The sequence below is a fragment of the Psammomys obesus genome, unplaced genomic scaffold (genome assembly GCF_907164565.1).
Source record: "Psammomys obesus unplaced genomic scaffold, mPsaObe1.curated_primary_1811, whole genome shotgun sequence".
NCBI lineage: Eukaryota > Metazoa > Chordata > Mammalia > Rodentia > Muridae > Psammomys > Psammomys obesus.
The window spans coordinates 325,755-343,044 of record NW_026590707.1 but is presented as its reverse complement, the minus strand read 5'-3'; the positions used below and the strand labels follow the sequence as shown (position 1 = coordinate 343,044).

Genomic DNA, 17,290 nt, shown 5'->3' with positions numbered 1-17,290 from the left:
GACAGGAGCTCACTATGTATCTCTGAATATACTGGAACTTGCAGGCCAGGCTGGCATTAAAAAGATCCACTTACCTCTGCCTCTCAAATGCCAGATTAAAGAAGTGAACCTCCACACCTAGCCAACATTTAATTCTTTTAATCCCAGGAGTTTTTTAAAAATTGACTGCACTTTTCCCCATTTATTTCTATCAACATAATAAAAATGTACAATTTTTTTCTTCAGAACCCATTTAAAGAACTGTTACACTTCACATTCCTCTCGATGACTCGGCTCAATGATCGCAATCTTTAAGTCAGAGCTTACAGGTTACTCCAAATCTACCTAAAAATATCCTTTTGGTCTAATTTTCCTCCAGTTTGCCAAAAAAAAAAAAAAAAAAAAAAAAAAAAAACTCAAAACTTGCTGATACCAAATATGGCCCTCAGGCGACTCATCCACTGTCTTACCTTGATCATTCATACTGTCCATTATCGTCATCAGCTTCTTTAGCCTTGCCATGGACTCCTGTTCATTCCCTTTGCTCATAAAATCTGTTCCAAAACCAGGAATCATCCCCTAAAACAGATTTAAACATAGTCAGCAATGATTTACTATTGCTCAAGATGTCAATATTTAAATACTAGCTTTGAAATTAATTTTTAAAAGATCCATTTTACCCAAATAATTAATGCAAGTATATTTGTCCTTAGAAATTACAATGAAAAACAAACACAATACATTATGTAAATTCATGAAGATGTCGTACCAAAATTCACTATTTTACAAAATTGGTATATGATAATAAGGAAGCCTGCTGCTTTGCGGTATACTAAACTTGATTTCTAAGATGAACACTAAAAAATATAAAGGAACTTAGAAATATTTAAGGGTAACTAACCAAGATCTGACTGAATGGGCCCATTTTCATGATATTCTGAAACTGTTCATACATGTCTCGCAACGTAAACTGACCTGAAATGCAATACAAACAATTCAGATACAGTAGAAAATGTACATTTCCATTAATGAAGCTAGTATTTCCCTTTAACATAAATTTATCTTGGAGCACACTATCCAATCAACGAACATTCCTTGCACGTGGAAGAAAGGATGAATGCGATGAGCAGTAGTAGGTACACGGTCAGAGAGCGTCTCAGAGAAGCCTACTGCTCTAGCACATTAGATAGTTATATGCAAACACACAAAACCTTAGAAACAAGGCAGACTACACATAATAAACTACACGTAATAAAATGGCTACAATTAAAAGGCTTGGATACAGTAAAAACTAAACAGAATAAAGAACCGCAAAACTCCTAAAACTCCTATGTATTACAGGCAAAAATATAAAATAGCAAAAATGACTTATAATATCCGTAATATATTAATAGCTTAGCTAGCCATGATTAGGAAAATAGACTGAAGATGAAATAGTACTCAAACAATGTCTTTAATCCCAGCAAAGGCAGCTGGGTCCTGTGAGTTTGAGGACAGCCTAGTCTACTCAGTGAGTTTCAGAACAGCCAGGGCTATATAAAGAGTCTCAGTCTAAAAAAATAGTTACATATAACTTCACTGATGATTATAAAACTAATAATTTGATGGGCACAGTGGCTCACACTTGTTATCACAACATTCAGGAGACTGAGAAGATTCCAAGTCTGAAGCCAGCCAGGGCTAGAAAGGAAGATTCTGTGTCAAAAACAAATGATGTGGGGCTGGTCAGGTGGCTCAGTGGTTAAAGGTACTTGCCATGCAACCTGATGACCTGAGTTCAATCTCTGGGAACCACAGAAAGTTGGAACTAGAGAACTGATTTAGTTGTCCTCTGATCTTCATATATATGTCAGCATATTCTCACACACACACTTATCTCAGGCACACAAATAGTAACGGTGATAATAAATTAAGGGAGAAATCAGATTGCGTGAAATAAACTGATTGGAGGAAAAATGGACATACTACAGAATTGCGAAAACACCCTGGGCTGAAGAGATGGCTCACTGATTAAGAGTGCTTGCTGTTCCTTCTATAAGAATCAGTGTTCAGATGCTTGTATCCACTTTGGCCACTCATGAAGAAGTGGCACCAGCGGAATGCACAGTGAATAAAGGTGTTTGCCACCAAGCCTAATGAGCTGAGTTTGATCCCCAGAACCCGCATGAAGATGGGAAAGAGTCCTGCAAGCTATCTTCTGATATCCATACATATACATGACATGACATGTGTGGGTACACACACACATACGATTTTTTTTTTTTTTTTTGGTAAAGTAAGTGATCACTGAACAAACAGAAAATCCATGCAACTGAATGAAACTTTAAAAGTAGAAAAATCAGGTAACATATCAAATATTAATTGGAAAACATGAGAATCATCATCACATTTGGAAAGCAGATAGAGCTTGATGACCTCAGAACAAGCAAGATATTAGGAATTAAAAAAAAAAAAAATCAAACATCTGAGAGATCTAAGGAGTCAGAAGTCGAGTAGACAGACCATGTATAGAAGCATAACTAGAAAACTGCTTCAAGACAGAAGAGCCTGGCATGATGCACACCTTTAATTCCAGAACTCCCAAGGCAGAGGCAGTAAGATCTGAGCCCAGTCTGTCTATCGAGTAAGTTCCAAGACAGCCAGGGTTACACTGTGAATCCCTGTTCTCAAAAGAAAAACAAAAAAAACAACAACAAAATAATAGAAGGCAGAAAATCAGGTCATGAAGGATAAATTCATCCCCTGAATACCTGTCTATCAGATACTGAGCAAGGTATGAAGATGAAAGTTGAACATAGCTATAAAACTCACCTTTACCTTCAAGCAGAGGTGAGTATCAAATTGACTGTGATGAATGACAACAAATAATTATAGAGTACAAAGGAACATGTATCAGAGGCTTCTAATTTACATCTAGGAATCAGGTAGGATATGTTAGAAGAGATCAAGTATAGTAATGACTTGTCCACAAGTAAGATAAAGAAATTTATGTAACAGACAGAGGGGCTAGCAAAAGGTATGAGCAACTTACATTTGAGAAACTGAAAGTACAGCAGGCTGGCACAGAATGCTAAATAGAGCAGTATCAAAACCTTATGAAGAAGATGGGAGCTAGCCCAGACAATAAGATCATTTACAAGCACTTTAAGGACAATGGGAAGCTGCTGGAGGATTTTAGATTGATGGGATCACCCAGATGCAGTGGCACACCTCTACAATTCCACCATTCCAGAGGCTGAGGCAAAAGGATCCAAGCTCAAGGATAATCTGTATGTGGTGGTTTAAATGATAATGGTCCCCACAGGCTTGTATATTAGAACGCCTGACTCCCAGTTGCGGGCTGTTAAGGGATGCCTGGGAGACATACCCTTGTTGAAGAAGTATCACTGGAATGAGCTTTCAAGTTTAAAAAGCCCACACCATTCCCGGTCTGGCTCTGTTTGCTTTGTGCCCATGAATCACAGCAAGCTCTCAGCTACTGCTCCAGTGTTGTGCCTGCCTGCAGGCTGCTATGATCGTCACCATGATGGTCATGGACTCACTCTCTGAAACTGTAAGCAAGCCCCCAATTAAATACTTTCTTTATAAGTAATAAAAAAATAACTAAGACAAGGGGCTAAATAGAGCGCATCCTTAAAACACAAAACAACAGATCAAATGAAAAGAATTCAGGAAGCTAGAAAATATGTGTAAATCCAGATAAATACAAAAGTTGTATCTGATATGTAATTTGAGAGGTAAGCACAGACGTACCTGGCAAAATGAGGGAGAAAGAGGGAAACAGTGGAATAAAACACAACCATACGAATAATCAAGAGAGATCTGAGTAAAGGCAGGATGACTATTATTAACATGTCAGGTGTCCATGATGTGCTCGGTATTTCGTATATATCCTGTTATGTGACAGTCACAACCATAGCAGTAACATCACCTATTTTTTATGGATAGAGCTGAAATTTTGTAACTCATATGACATTTAGACAGGGCCTGTTATATTCTTAATCTCATTCTTTTATATTTCTTTTCACACAGTTTATTATACACACACATAATCGAAGGAGGCAGAATAAAAAGATACAATCCATAGGTCAGGAATGGCGGCGCATCCCTGTAATCCCAGAGGGCCAGAGGCAAAAGAACTGCCAATTTGTAGCGCAGGCTAGCCTTGAACTCAAGATTAAAGGCATATGCCACTATGGCCAGCTTTAAAAAAGGATTAAAATTAACTCTAATTATAGACATTATCATTTCCATCAAATCAATAGTAACTTTATCAAAAAGGTGGTCTGGGAAGATGGTTGAACGGGTAAAGGTGCTTGTCTGGCAAGCCTAATGACCCCAGTTCAATCCCTGGAACCTGTGTAAAGGGGGAAAAAGAGAATAGACTTCATCCACAAAGTTGCCCTCTGATCTACATGAGTGCTGTGACACATATGCTACCTCTCCCCACATACATTTTGTTTGTTTGGTTTTTATGTTTTTGAGACAGGGTTTCTCTGCCTAACAGCCTGGCTGTCCTGAACTCACTCTGTAGACCAGGTTGGCCTCAAACTCACTCAGATTCACCTGCCTCTACCTCTCACATGTTGGGATTAAAGGCATGCACCAATACCGCCTGGTTTACAATTTTTTTTAAATGAAAGGAAAAAGAAATCAAAGGAAAGTATGAAAGTGTGTGCCTGTGACCCAAGTAGACACAGGAGGATCCAAAGTCCAAAACCAGTCTGAGCCATAAAGACATTCTCTCTCTGTGTTTTTTTTAGGTACACACGCACATTTAATAACTACATACATAAAGGAAAGTATGAAGGGTAAGTGGAGGTTGGATCTGGTCAAGAAAACACTGTATACATGTGTAAGATTTTCAAAAAGCAATTAAGAATTTCATTAAAGGCAAAAATGTAATTTGTGACTTTGAATAAGAAAACAAGTAGAAGAAGTTGAAGATGTTTTCATTATTGTCATCACAGGAGACTTAGACTTCAAACCTCATAGCATGGCTTCTCCTAAAACCAACAGGATGGGAAGCAAACTACCAGGAAAGCACTTGCCTACTAGCATGCACAAAGCCCTGGGTTCAATCCTCAGCACCCCAAGAAAAGAAAGAAAAACAAAACAGAGAGAAGCCACGTGAGATCAAATGCTTTTTCTGCTACATATATACCATGCTTCAGCTTCTCTATAAGCGCCTCATTGTCATCCAGCTTCAACTCGTTGACTTTATCGATCAGTCCTTCAATGTCACCCATACCTACAAGACACCAGAGAGAAAGGGACAGCTAATAACATGCTCACCTTACACACACAAAACACAGGTATACGTAATGTATGGCTGGGTTGGTTAAATATTCTCACTGCATTTTATGTAAAGCAAACTAAAGCTAAGAAAAGTTTAATGGCAGCAAAGACATAAACCCGGGACGACACCCCAGAGCTATCCTCCTAATCCCGAGCTCTAACTATACCACTTTAAGACAATACAAAGATTTTATTATCATGACAAGTTCTAATATGACAACTACATATTTCTGTATTATGTGCTCAAACTCTTCAAAAAAAAAAAAAAAAACCTCTGCATCTACTAAGGCATGTTTCTATGTAAACCACAGCAAGTGAGAGGTTAGAGGGCTGGAGATGCAGCTCAGTAGTGAGAGGTTAGAGGGCTGGGGATGCAGCTCAGTAGTGAGAGGTTAGAGGGCTGGAGATGCAGCTCAGTAGCACCTGCAAGGCCCTGGTTTTGATCCCCACCAGTTAAAGAAAAGTAAAATGGAGGTTAGAATAATAAGTCATAGAAGGAAATTACCTTCTTAAGCTAGTTAGTAAGCACAGGACTAAAGCCCTAACTTGTTCTAAGATCCACACTATCTCAGAGATTATTCTGTAATTCCACACTGTACTTACCAAGAAGTTTGCTGATGAAAGGTTGTGTTTTGAAAGGTTCAAAGTCATCTATATGTTCCCCTGTACCAATGAAAATAATTGGACTTTTTGTGGCAGCAACTCTACACAGAGGAAAAAGTAAAAAAAAAAAAAAAACTTCAAAAAAGAAAACAACTATCCAGCAGATTTTTCAAAGATAATAAGCAAAATATATAAAATTCAAGTTTCTTTTTACTGCTTATATCTATACCAGACAGGCTCCAAAATTCTGTTTCTACTTAAATCTCTTTTATGGATCCTATAAGTTCCATTACTACATTAAAAAACAAAAACAAACAAACAAAAAAAAAAAAGAATAAGAAACTCATAAATATATACACATACACGTGGTCCCAAGGTACAGAACAAGTGACTTAGAGGGCAGAGGGTTTCGCAGTAGTCACAACAGTGAAACTTCAACTGATACTCACGCACTGAGTGCACCGCCTCCTTTGGCATGGCCATCAAGTTTTGTCACTATTACTGAAGCTACATCTACTTTATCTTTAAAGGCCTTCGCCTGGGCTTCACAAGCCTGTCCAATGGATGCATCCATCACATAAACAATGTTATCAGGTTGCTAGAAAGTGTAAATAAAAAGACATGTTTTTACTGATGTTACAAAAAAGGTCACCATGAGCATGTACAGAATGCTTACTATAAATATAATTTAATTAATAAAGTCTTACAGAGGAAGCACCATGATTTAAGTGGCACGTAGGTCTTGAGAGACAAATAAGGCGGCCAAGATATATAGAAGAAAATATGATAGCCTGTCTGGAAATTAATTTGAGCTAAGGATTGAATAAGGAAGAAAGTTGCAGGGAGGAGGTGGCACCTGCCTTAAATTCTTGCAGTCAGGAGAAAGAGACAGGCAGATCTTTTAGTTTAGGCCTACAGATCCAGTTCTAAAACAGCCAAGGCTACAAAAAGAAAAAGGAAGGAAGAAGGCAAGAAGAGAAGTTGGAAAATATTATGCAAAGACCTTTAAGAATGACAGAAAGGGGGCTGGAGGGATGGCTCAGAGGTTAAGAGCATTGGCTATTCTTCCAAAGGTCCTGAGTTCAACACCCAGCAACCACATAGTGGCTCACAATCATCTGTAAGGAGATCTGGTGCCCTCTTCTGGCATGCAGGCAGAACACTGTACACATAATGAATAAATAAATCTTAAAAAAAAAAAAAGACACAAAGGAAAATAAGTAAAGTAAAAATAAATCAGAAAAAGTATGAGGCAGAAGAACGTATTGTGAAAGCAGCAGCAGTAACAGACTGAGGCTATTTCCCTTAGATGTGCTCACATTGGTCAAAGTAACAGTAGCACTAAAAAGTGCTAATTTGTACTAACTAGTAAAAATCACTAACCAAAGAATTACTGACAACATCCCACGAATTTCTAATGTATGCAACAGATGTTAAGCTGCTTCTTACTCTTACATTATTTCCATCAAAATTTTATTTTTGTTTTGTTTGTCAAGACAGGGTGTGATGGTTTGAATTAATTGGTCCCTGTAGCCTATATGAATGCTTAGTCATCAGGAAGTAGCACTAGGATTAGGAGGTATGCAGTGCTAGAGGAAGTATGTCATGGGGGGGAGGGCTTTGAGGTCTCAGAAGCCTAAACCAGGCCCCAGAGGCTCTCTTCTGCTGCCTACAGATCAGGATCTACTCCTCCAGCAGCATGTCTGCGCGTGTGCCACCATGCTCCTCACAGTGACAACGGACTAACCCTCTCAAAATGTAAGCAAGGCCCATTAAATTCTTTCCTTTAAAAAAGTTGCCTTGGTCATGTTTCTCTTCCACAGCAACAGAACAACGAACACACATGCAGTCTTGAATGGCCTAGAGCTAGGTCACATAGACAAGGCTAGCCTTGAACTCACAGAGATCCACCTATACTTCCCAAGTACTAGGATAAAAGGTATGTGCTACTATGTCTAGCTCCATCTTTTAGGAGCGTTAAAGGAGACACTAAGCGACAATGTTAATGCTTCATTTTGAAAAATCTTCAAAATTATTATTTCTACCAAATTTAAGTAACGAGAGAAAATCAACAAATACTTAAGGTTAAATCTTAATTTTTCATTATTATTTTTCTATACTGAAGACTAAGAATGGTGACATTATATCCTTTTCACACAATGATAGGTCCCCAAACAAACAAATTACTTAGAAGCTGTCATATAGGCAAAGAATAATTTATATTCACTATAAACTCAATCAGGTTTCATAGTTACATTGACTGAAGCCAACTGAAACCTACTTACTATAGCATTAGAAACTTGAAGCATTTCTTCAAACAAAGAGTCTTCCTGTTTATGACGGCCACTCGTATCAACAATAATAATTTCAAAATTTTCATTTTTGAATTTCTCCACACCCTCAGAAGCAATGATGACAGGATCCATTTCTGTATAGCTATTTCACATAAACAAATAATTTAACAACACTACAATGGGAAAACAGTCAAATATTTACTTGGAAATTGTCAGTTTACTTTTAATCTATTCTGAAAAAGTGAAATTAGTTTCAATTTAGAAAAAGAAATTACTAACAAGTAAGAAATACAGAAGCCCGTTTCTTATATTTATGGTTATGAGCCTAGCCTTAATGGCTGAGCCATCTCTCCAGCCCTAGAAGCCATATCTTTGACATCATAAGGTACCACTAACTACACAAGTCTGTATAACACTGCAGGTTTTTTCTGAATTCTTTCCTTAAACATTTTTTTAATATTTTCTTTAAAAATGAAGTCATGTTATAAAGCATATTACACCTGCTCTTTCATTTAACAACCTGTTTTTTAATCATTTTATAAAGTTATTCATTGCTCCTGTGAAGTAAGACTTTTAGATTATACAGCATCTCAGCAGCTCATCAGGTAACATCATCATTTACTATGAACACTGGCTGCTCTTTCTGAGGACCAGGGTTTCGTTTCTAGCACCCACAGAGCTGGGCTCACAACTCCAGTTCCAACGGATGCAATGCCTTCTTCTGTCCTCTAAGGATACCAGGCAGGCATACACATTGTGCACACATATATCCAGGCAAAACACCCATACACACAGAAATAAATTAAAATGAAAAGTTATTAGATTTTATATATTATTTAATCAATCAATCAATCAATCAATCATTTTGAGATAATGTCTCAATATGTAGGCCCTGGCTAACCTGGTACCACTATGTTGCTCTGGGTAGTTTTGAACTTATGATAATCCCTTCCACAGCACCTTAAGTATTAAGATTATAGCCATACAACTAAAATTCATACATTTATAAGAAAACAGGATTAAATATTTTCATAGAAAGTGACATTAACTACATATATACAGATAGTAGGCATCATAAAAAATTGCAGTATCACTTAAAATTTCCCTTTCTAACAAATGATACAATTAAGTATGCCACTGAATTCACTTTTTATTATATGCATCTACTTATCTACCTAATCTCCTATACGTGTATGTGTGTAAGCATGAATAAACCATGGTGCATCTGTAGATACTTATTTACCTAATCTCCTATGTGTGTATGTGTGTAAGCATGAATAAACCTCGGTGCATCTGAAGAGTCATGAGACAACTTGAAGGAGTAGGTTCTCTGTCCACCATCAAAGTCGTAGGTATTGAACTCAGGTTGCCAGTCTGGTGACAATGCCTTTACCTGATGATCTATCTCCTCAGTCCCCACTGTATTCAAGTATTTTAATGAGGGTTTTTCTGAAGGGAGGGGTTTGTTTTGTTTTGTTGGACTTGTATAACCTAGACAAGTACCCTATCCATAAGCTATATGCCCAGTCTCATTTGATGAATTTTAATAAATTTATGCAATCCATATGACCATTACAGTAGGACTCAAGGTACAAAGCAGTTGTGCTGGTTAGTTTTATGTCAACTTGACACAAGCTAGAGTGATTTAAAAGAAAGGAACCTCAGTTGAAAAAATGCCCGCATAAAGTCCAGTTGAGGTGATGCCATCCCTATGCTGGTGGTCCTTGGCTCCATAAGAAAGCAGGCTGAGCAAGCCATGTGGAGCAAGCCAGTAAGCAGCACCCCTCCATGGCCTCTGCACCAGCTCCTGCCTCCCCAGGTTCCTTCCCTGTTTGAGTTCCTGTCCTGACTTCCTTCAGTGATGAACATGGAAGTGTAAGCCAGGTAAGCCTTTCCTCCACAAGTTGCTTTTGGTCATGGTGTTTTGTTGCAGCAACAGTAACCCCAAGACAGATAACAAATAGTTATTTTAATCTAAAGTAACCTGTCTTCCTATAAACACATGAATGATAGATGATAATAAAATAGCACAAAAGTGCTAATTAGGTATGTTAATATATACTTATTTTAGTACTTATTTGTATGCATATGTAAACATATGTGCAGGCATACCCATCCACATATGTGCCGCAGTACACACGTGTAGGTCAAGGGGTAACCCTCCAAAGTCGGTTCTTTCCTTTCACCATGTTTCTATGGGTCAAACTCAGGTTTTCAGGCTCCAACTACATAGTTTTCAATAATAAAGATTTCGAGAACATATTCCCTAGTATGAATTAATGAGGAATGTTTAAAAAACCAAACTAAAACAAAAGGGAGCCATGTATGGTGGCACATACCTTGTGATCCCAGCACTCAGAAGACTGAGACTAAAGGATCACAAGCTACAGGGCAGCCTGGACTACTAGAGTTTCAAGGTCAGACTACACGAAAAATGAGACTGAGTCTCAAACCAAAACAAGACACTGACCTACCTTCCATAGAATGGAATTCTTGCTTTGGTAGCATTCTGTTTTAGCTGGTCAAAAGCTCCTAAGAGATAAACAGTTAATGAAGCCTCAAATGTGACAATAAAATTACAGAAAACAATTTTAAAATGTCAACACACTACCTGCTCTGAATGTATCTGCACATATCAAACAGGTCTTCCAACCTTTCCTCTGGTAATAATATGCTAACTGGGAAAGGAAGATTAAAAAAAAAAGTATCAGAAAACATAAATCATTTTATATATAACTTCTTTTGTTTACGATTATCTAAGAGTGAAGTAAAATGTTCATAATTCTCTTAAGTGTAATATTAAATATTTTGACGCACAGCAAAAGTTCCAGAATTTAAATTCTAATTGTCTTCAATTAGTGATAATACGGCAATAATCACTGTTAAAAATGTTCTAACATTTAGGCTAAAACAATTCATACCATTCTTTAAAAATAACCATTATGCCTGTCCTTAAACTGTAACATGGCTTTCCTGTGGAGGAAAGAAAAAAAAAAAATCTAGCAACTAAGTTTGGGAACACGATTATAGAAAAAGGGCCACATGGATACTTCTTTCTTGAGTCAGTGTTTCTCTGTGTACCATCTGCGTCACAGAGTTCACTCTGTAAACCACGGTGGCCTTGAACTCCAAGATCTGCCTACCTCTGCCTCCCAGGAGTTGGGATCAAAGGAGTGCGGCACCTGTGCCTGGCTGGAGAGATGGCTCAGCAGATGAAGAGCAGTGGCTGCTCTTCAGAGGACCTGGCAGCTCGCATCAGCTCACATCTGTCTATAATTCCTGTACCAGGGGATCTGATACCCTCACACCTACATGCAGTCAAAACACCAATGTATATAAAATAAAAACTAAACAAATTTAACAAAAGAAAAAAGAAAGAACAGCCATATAATGAATGAAAAATTAGCATAAGGATATGAAGATAAAAAGCTGTATCATACACACTGGGACCATCAAAGGGAAATTTTGTGTCAAAACAGAAAGTAAAATGCCTTTGTTTTCTTCAATTAAAAGAAAAAAAAAAAAACCACTGTGTGCACAGAGAGCTCCCCCTACCCTTTAACCCCTCTGGCTGGCCTGGAACTAATTAAAGGACAGGCTGGTCTCAACGGAAAAAGGTCTATCTGCCTCTACTTCCACTACATCTGGTCCTACTTACTCCTTAAGGAGAGGACTTGCTTTTTCTTTTTGAAACCAGAATGAACATGTTTTCATTGTTTTGGGTTTTTCAGATGGTCTCATAGCTAAGGCTGAGCCCACACTCTCTGCAGCAGAGGCTGACCTTCAATTCCCCCTCACGAGTGGCTGGGACTACAAGCATGCACCGCCACACCTGCCTTAGAAGTCTAGCTATCTGACAGGTCGTTCTTTCCTACACAACTATTACAAACCCTTAAAGTAACACAATTGTGAAACAACAAAGTATAGCTCGGCTTTAAAATAAACTGTTTGTACAAATGCACCTTCCGTATGGCTTTTTCAAGTGTACTTACCTTTGAGCATGTTGTTGTTTTACCACTCCCCTGCAACCCAACAAACATGATCACATTCTGCTTTCCTTTAGTTGGTGTCCACGCCTTAACTCCAGGGTCTACAAGCTGTACACCAAAAATAAAAATATCTGACCAACATATGACATTCAAAAATCCCTCTCCCTATGACATTCAAATTATAAGTGTCAAGTTAAAGATATTTTCAATTTATTGATGCCACCATATTTTTACGAATTCCCTTCATGCAGAGTGAAATTTAAGTTTTATAAAATATTGTAGGATTAGTATCATATTCAGGCCTTTCCTAACAAAAGATGGTTACCAAACTTGAACTTGACAACCTGAGTTCAATCCCCAGGACCCAGAGTGGAAGAAAACGGCTAACTCCCTCAAGTTGTTAAACATGGTACACACTTGCCAGACACACACACACACTCAAATGTAATTTAAAATTTTTCTCATAAAATATAAAAAGTTGAAGCTATTTAAAATATTCATTATTTAGGCTATATACATTTATATTACTCAAACATTATCATTTCAGCATGTAATTTCTATGAGACATTTTGTCTCTTTTCTCAAATACCAAATCTTCAAATCCACCTGGTGTAAAAAGTTTACTCTGTAAATTGGCCTAGATACATTACAAGTGCTCAATAACTATGTATCTCTGGAGGCTTCCATATTGCTATGTACGTTCAATTTAACAAATGTTCATATGACGCAAAATGGTAAATGGCACATGAAGACACCTTCTAACTCAAATATTAAACTTTCCAATACCAAAAGATCTATAAAATTATTACCTAAAGAAATGGAGAAAATTATAATTTTACAATGGTGAGTGGGAAAGAGTCGTAAAGGAACAGTTCATAAACAAACACAACCCTTTTTTTTTCCTTTGGCTTTATTTCTGAGGCTCATGTTATCTAAGCTGGCCATGAACTCAGTATGTAGCTAAGGCAACGAGTTCTGATTCCTCTCCTCCTATCTCTTGAAGGCCTAGGATTACAGGCATGTATTACCATGCTTACTAAGTATAAAGCATTCTAAAAGTATGTTCAAAAGCTTACTTCAATTTTGAGTCTATTTGGATCCTGCGCATGATAATAAACCCCATAATCAGAGGCTTATAACCCAAGTAAATTTATTACTTATTATTATGATGATGATGCTTACACAGATCTCATTCTGTAATGTAGGCTGGTTTGGAACTCACTGTATAGCCTAGGTAGCCCTAGAACTCCTGCTGCAGCTCCTGAGTGCTAGGATTACAGGGTAATGCCAAACCTGATATAAATAAACCTTTAGTGGAACAGCTATGTCAACTCATTGACTACCTCTGTATTTCAAAACCAGAGCTGAAGAGTTGCAAGAGAGAACATGTGGTTCAGGATATCTAAAACCCTTCTGAGGAGCCTGCCACACCCATCCTAGACAAGACCATCAAGGTATTATTCATGAGTTATTACAGATGGGTTTCAGGGAAAGACTGGCAAAGAGAAGGAGAAAACAAAAACACACTTTCTTATCCCTTTTCCAAGCATGTGTACAACTTTGGAAAAACTTCAAAAATGGGCAAAAAAGCTGTCTTAAAACAAGTCCACTTCCCTTCCTGTTATATCTCTTCAACATATAGGCTGCCCTATATTCACCTCCATTCTATATACCTCCTGGCATAATAACTCAGCTATTTTTACTGAACATTTTATAATTCTATCTTTTTTTCTTCCTATACTCTGGAACATTTCCAACCTTTTCGTATGAGAAATCCTTTATAAACACACCCATATGTAATGCATATTTGAAGCTATATAAACCTTTAGCCTAATGTACTGAAACTATGACACTACCCTGTATTTAGCATAGGTACTAATGTAATGCATAATTTAAAAACCTAAAACAGCATTTAAAAGAATTAAAAAACTTAAATCACTTAAAATCTGGTTTACTAAGTTATGTAAATCTTACATTATTACTCATTTCATTAATCATTAAAAATCTTTACTTAAAGTCAGTACTAATTTCATCAGAAAAATAACACCAGGATTCTATAAAACTCATGTTAAAGATGTAACTTTTACTTTTTTGTGTGTGGTGTTAAGAGATTCAAACTAGGGTCCCCTATCATATATTTTCACATAAAATTTTATCTTTAATTTTCTTACTAGCTACAGCATTGTCAGTTAAAGTAAAGTGACAAATTCACTTTATTTGGAAAAAGTTTCTGCCAAATTAAATCCAGGTCAAAATAACCAGATTATATGCTTATTGCTCATTATATAAAACAGTATTCTACACAAGCAGCATCAACTTCAGCTTGCAACTGAAGCCACAGATGTGCTTTCCTAAGACGATTATGAAACTTGGGAGTATAGCACGGACAGAACTCTACCTACACTTCCCATTTCACCCACAGAACTTAAAAAGACAAACGCATAGTCAACAGTCAACAGTCACAATTTAGTACAATTTAGTATTTACTGATTGGTCAAGGCTGTCCTTAAGTGAAAGCTGGCATGTTAAGTGTTTGCTTGGTAAAGTCTATAGTCACTAATATAGTTTAGTTACTGTTACTGTCTTTTTGGGGTTTTTTTTTTGGGGGGGGAGGGAGGTTGTTTTGTTTTGAGACAGGGTTTCTCTGGGTGGCCTTGGCTGTCCTGGACTTGATTTGCAGACCAGGCTGGCCTAGAACTCACAGCGATCCTCGTGTGCACTACACCCTGCTTGTTTTTTTCTTTTTGAGACACCATCTCATTCTGTAGCTTGGCTGGCCTTATACTAATAGATATATCTGCCCCTGCCTTCCTGTTTCAGAGTGTAAGATGAAGAGAAGATAGGTGTAAAAATAGACATCTGAATGATCCTGAATAAGGTACAAAGACTGGAGGTAAACATGGAGAAAGGTCCCTACACTCAAAAGATTTAGGGAGGAAGCAATGGGATTGAGGGCTTGTGCCACCAAAGTCAGCTGGTGTTGATTCATGATAGAAAGCTGTGTAAATACCAGCGTAGGAAAAAAGGTAAAGAGGGGGAGCTGGAGATATAGTTCACAGAACACATGCTTAACACAGGTGAGGTCCTAGCTTCAATCCCCAGTAGGACATACCGGAGTGAATAATGTTTTAATATTACTATGAAAGCAGTTTTAAGTTTGCTTAGTATCATATCATTGCTCTGGACTGTAAGCTTTTCTGAGATAAGGACCCGTGCTATCCTCGCTATCCACAGTACTTGGCACACTGCCTAGAATAAAGCAGCTACTCAACAAGTGCTCCAGAGCTGATGATGTCTTACAAAAGACCCAAAATCAGTTTCCAGCACCCACCTCAGGTAGCTGACAACCACTTGTGACTCTAGCTCCAGGGAAATCCAAAGTCTTTGCCATCCACAGGCACCAGAAACCACACATACATATTCAGAGAGAGACACAGGCATACACACAAATATATTTTTTCAAACAATGTATTTTTTTGTTATTTCTTGTTTCTGTAACTCATTTTATATATGTTTTGCCTGCGTGTATATGTGTACCCTGTGGTGCCTGTGGTGGTCAGAAGGCATCAGATCCCCTGGGACTGGAGTTACAGATGGTTGAGATCACTACGTGGATGGTAGGGATGGAACACAGGCCTCTGTAAGAGCAGCAAGTGTTCCTGAATGCTCCACCATCTCTACAGGCCCACACACAAATAAAAAAGAGCCCACTTTCACAAAAGTTAATAGCCCTTCACTTCATTTATCTATGTATTTATTTTAACACTTTATTTTCTGTGTGTGTCTGCCTGTGCTCATGTCCCATGACACACACGTGAAAAGAAGTCAGGGAACAACTACAGGAGTCAGGAGTCTCCTTCCACCACATAGGCTCCAGGATTGAATTCAGGTTGTCAGTCTCAGCAGCAGATACCTTTACCAGAGAAGCATCTTGCCAGCTCAAATTTATATTTTAAGACTAAAGAATTGTCTATAAATATATTAGAAGGGACTCAGAAGCACTGAATTGTTGGGATCATAATCAAAATACAATTTTACCTTTACAAGTTCTTTGAATACAGCATGCTGAATCATTTTTCTTTTGTTCAGACCAGATGCCATCTCTTCAAGATCAATTGCAGACCTTCACAATGGTGACAATTCAGGTAAGAAAGAGAAAAGTCAATTAAGCTAATCTGAAAGTACTTCTATCCCACAGAAAGTAAGAGTATCCAACTATTCATATTAATTAACATCCATATAATTGTTATATACTTATAAGCTTATACCACAAATAATTATACCATCGAATACTACATGCAAGACTGGTTAATTTTTCAAGGCTTTTAGTTCAATGCATAAACACTAATTTCTCTGGATATAACTAAAAAATATTAATTTTATTTTTCTTGCAGTGTATAAATTCCATACACAAAGAATGACACTGACTTTCTAGTTCTAAATGCTTAAATGCTAGTATTTCTATATCTTCTCCTAGACTATGGATGCAAAAAGAAGGAATACCAGGTTGGAATTCAGGAAGTTATTAGAGGTGCCTGATAGTTCTAGATGCCCTGTCCATATCCTCTCCTAATGGACATAGCAGCAGGCTACACACAGGACTTCTTCAAACTCGGACAGAGAAACCAAAATGGAGAACTAAAGAAAAGATGACTCTAGTCATGAAGAAGGTGTACTTACATAATCTTACCAGAATTCATGACGAGATGGTTAAAAAGCTTTTTACATTAGAATCAGATTACATTTAACATAATAAATGACTGAACACACCCAAATAAGATAGAAGATAAAGAAAACAGAAGAAAATCTACAATGAAATAAAGGCACCTGTGGTTTATTCACTGAACCATAATTATGGAAATCTATAGTCCTAGCTTTTCTGCCCCCATCTTCTTTTAGCCAAGGATAACTTTAAGGCTCACTGTAGAGCTAAGGCTGGCCTTGACCTCACTTTGGCACTTCTTTTGCCTCAGCCCCCCATGCGCCTCGTTCCACAGGCAGTTTTCAGACACAAGTTCAATATTGTTCTAATGCTGGATAGGATTATCGCATAATAAAGCAAACTTTCCTAGTTACACCTTAAACCCAGCAAACCAAACTTAGTTTGTCTTGTTTACACCATTAATT

General features: G+C 37.5%; 1 protein-coding gene across 3 annotated transcripts in view; it reads right to left on the bottom strand.

Annotated features, from left to right (window-relative positions):
• The window catches only part of LOC129678014 (signal recognition particle subunit SRP54), a 65,742-nt gene that overhangs the window by 35,584 nt on the left and 12,868 nt on the right, over nt 1-17,290 (bottom strand). For all 3 annotated transcript variants that reach the window (XM_055608691.1, XM_055608689.1, XM_055608688.1), the window contains 10 exons: nt 16,202-16,286; nt 12,167-12,271; nt 10,786-10,852; nt 10,649-10,706; nt 8,166-8,316; nt 6,330-6,478; nt 5,881-5,981; nt 5,144-5,230; nt 881-954; nt 450-558 (listed from right to left, as the gene is read on the bottom strand). In XM_055608691.1, coding sequence (XP_055464666.1) covers nt 450-558; nt 881-954; nt 5,144-5,230; nt 5,881-5,981; nt 6,330-6,478; nt 8,166-8,316; nt 10,649-10,706; nt 10,786-10,852; nt 12,167-12,271; nt 16,202-16,286 — 986 coding nt within the window. The remainder of the gene's footprint in view (nt 1-449; nt 559-880; nt 955-5,143; nt 5,231-5,880; nt 5,982-6,329; nt 6,479-8,165; nt 8,317-10,648; nt 10,707-10,785; nt 10,853-12,166; nt 12,272-16,201; nt 16,287-17,290) is intronic.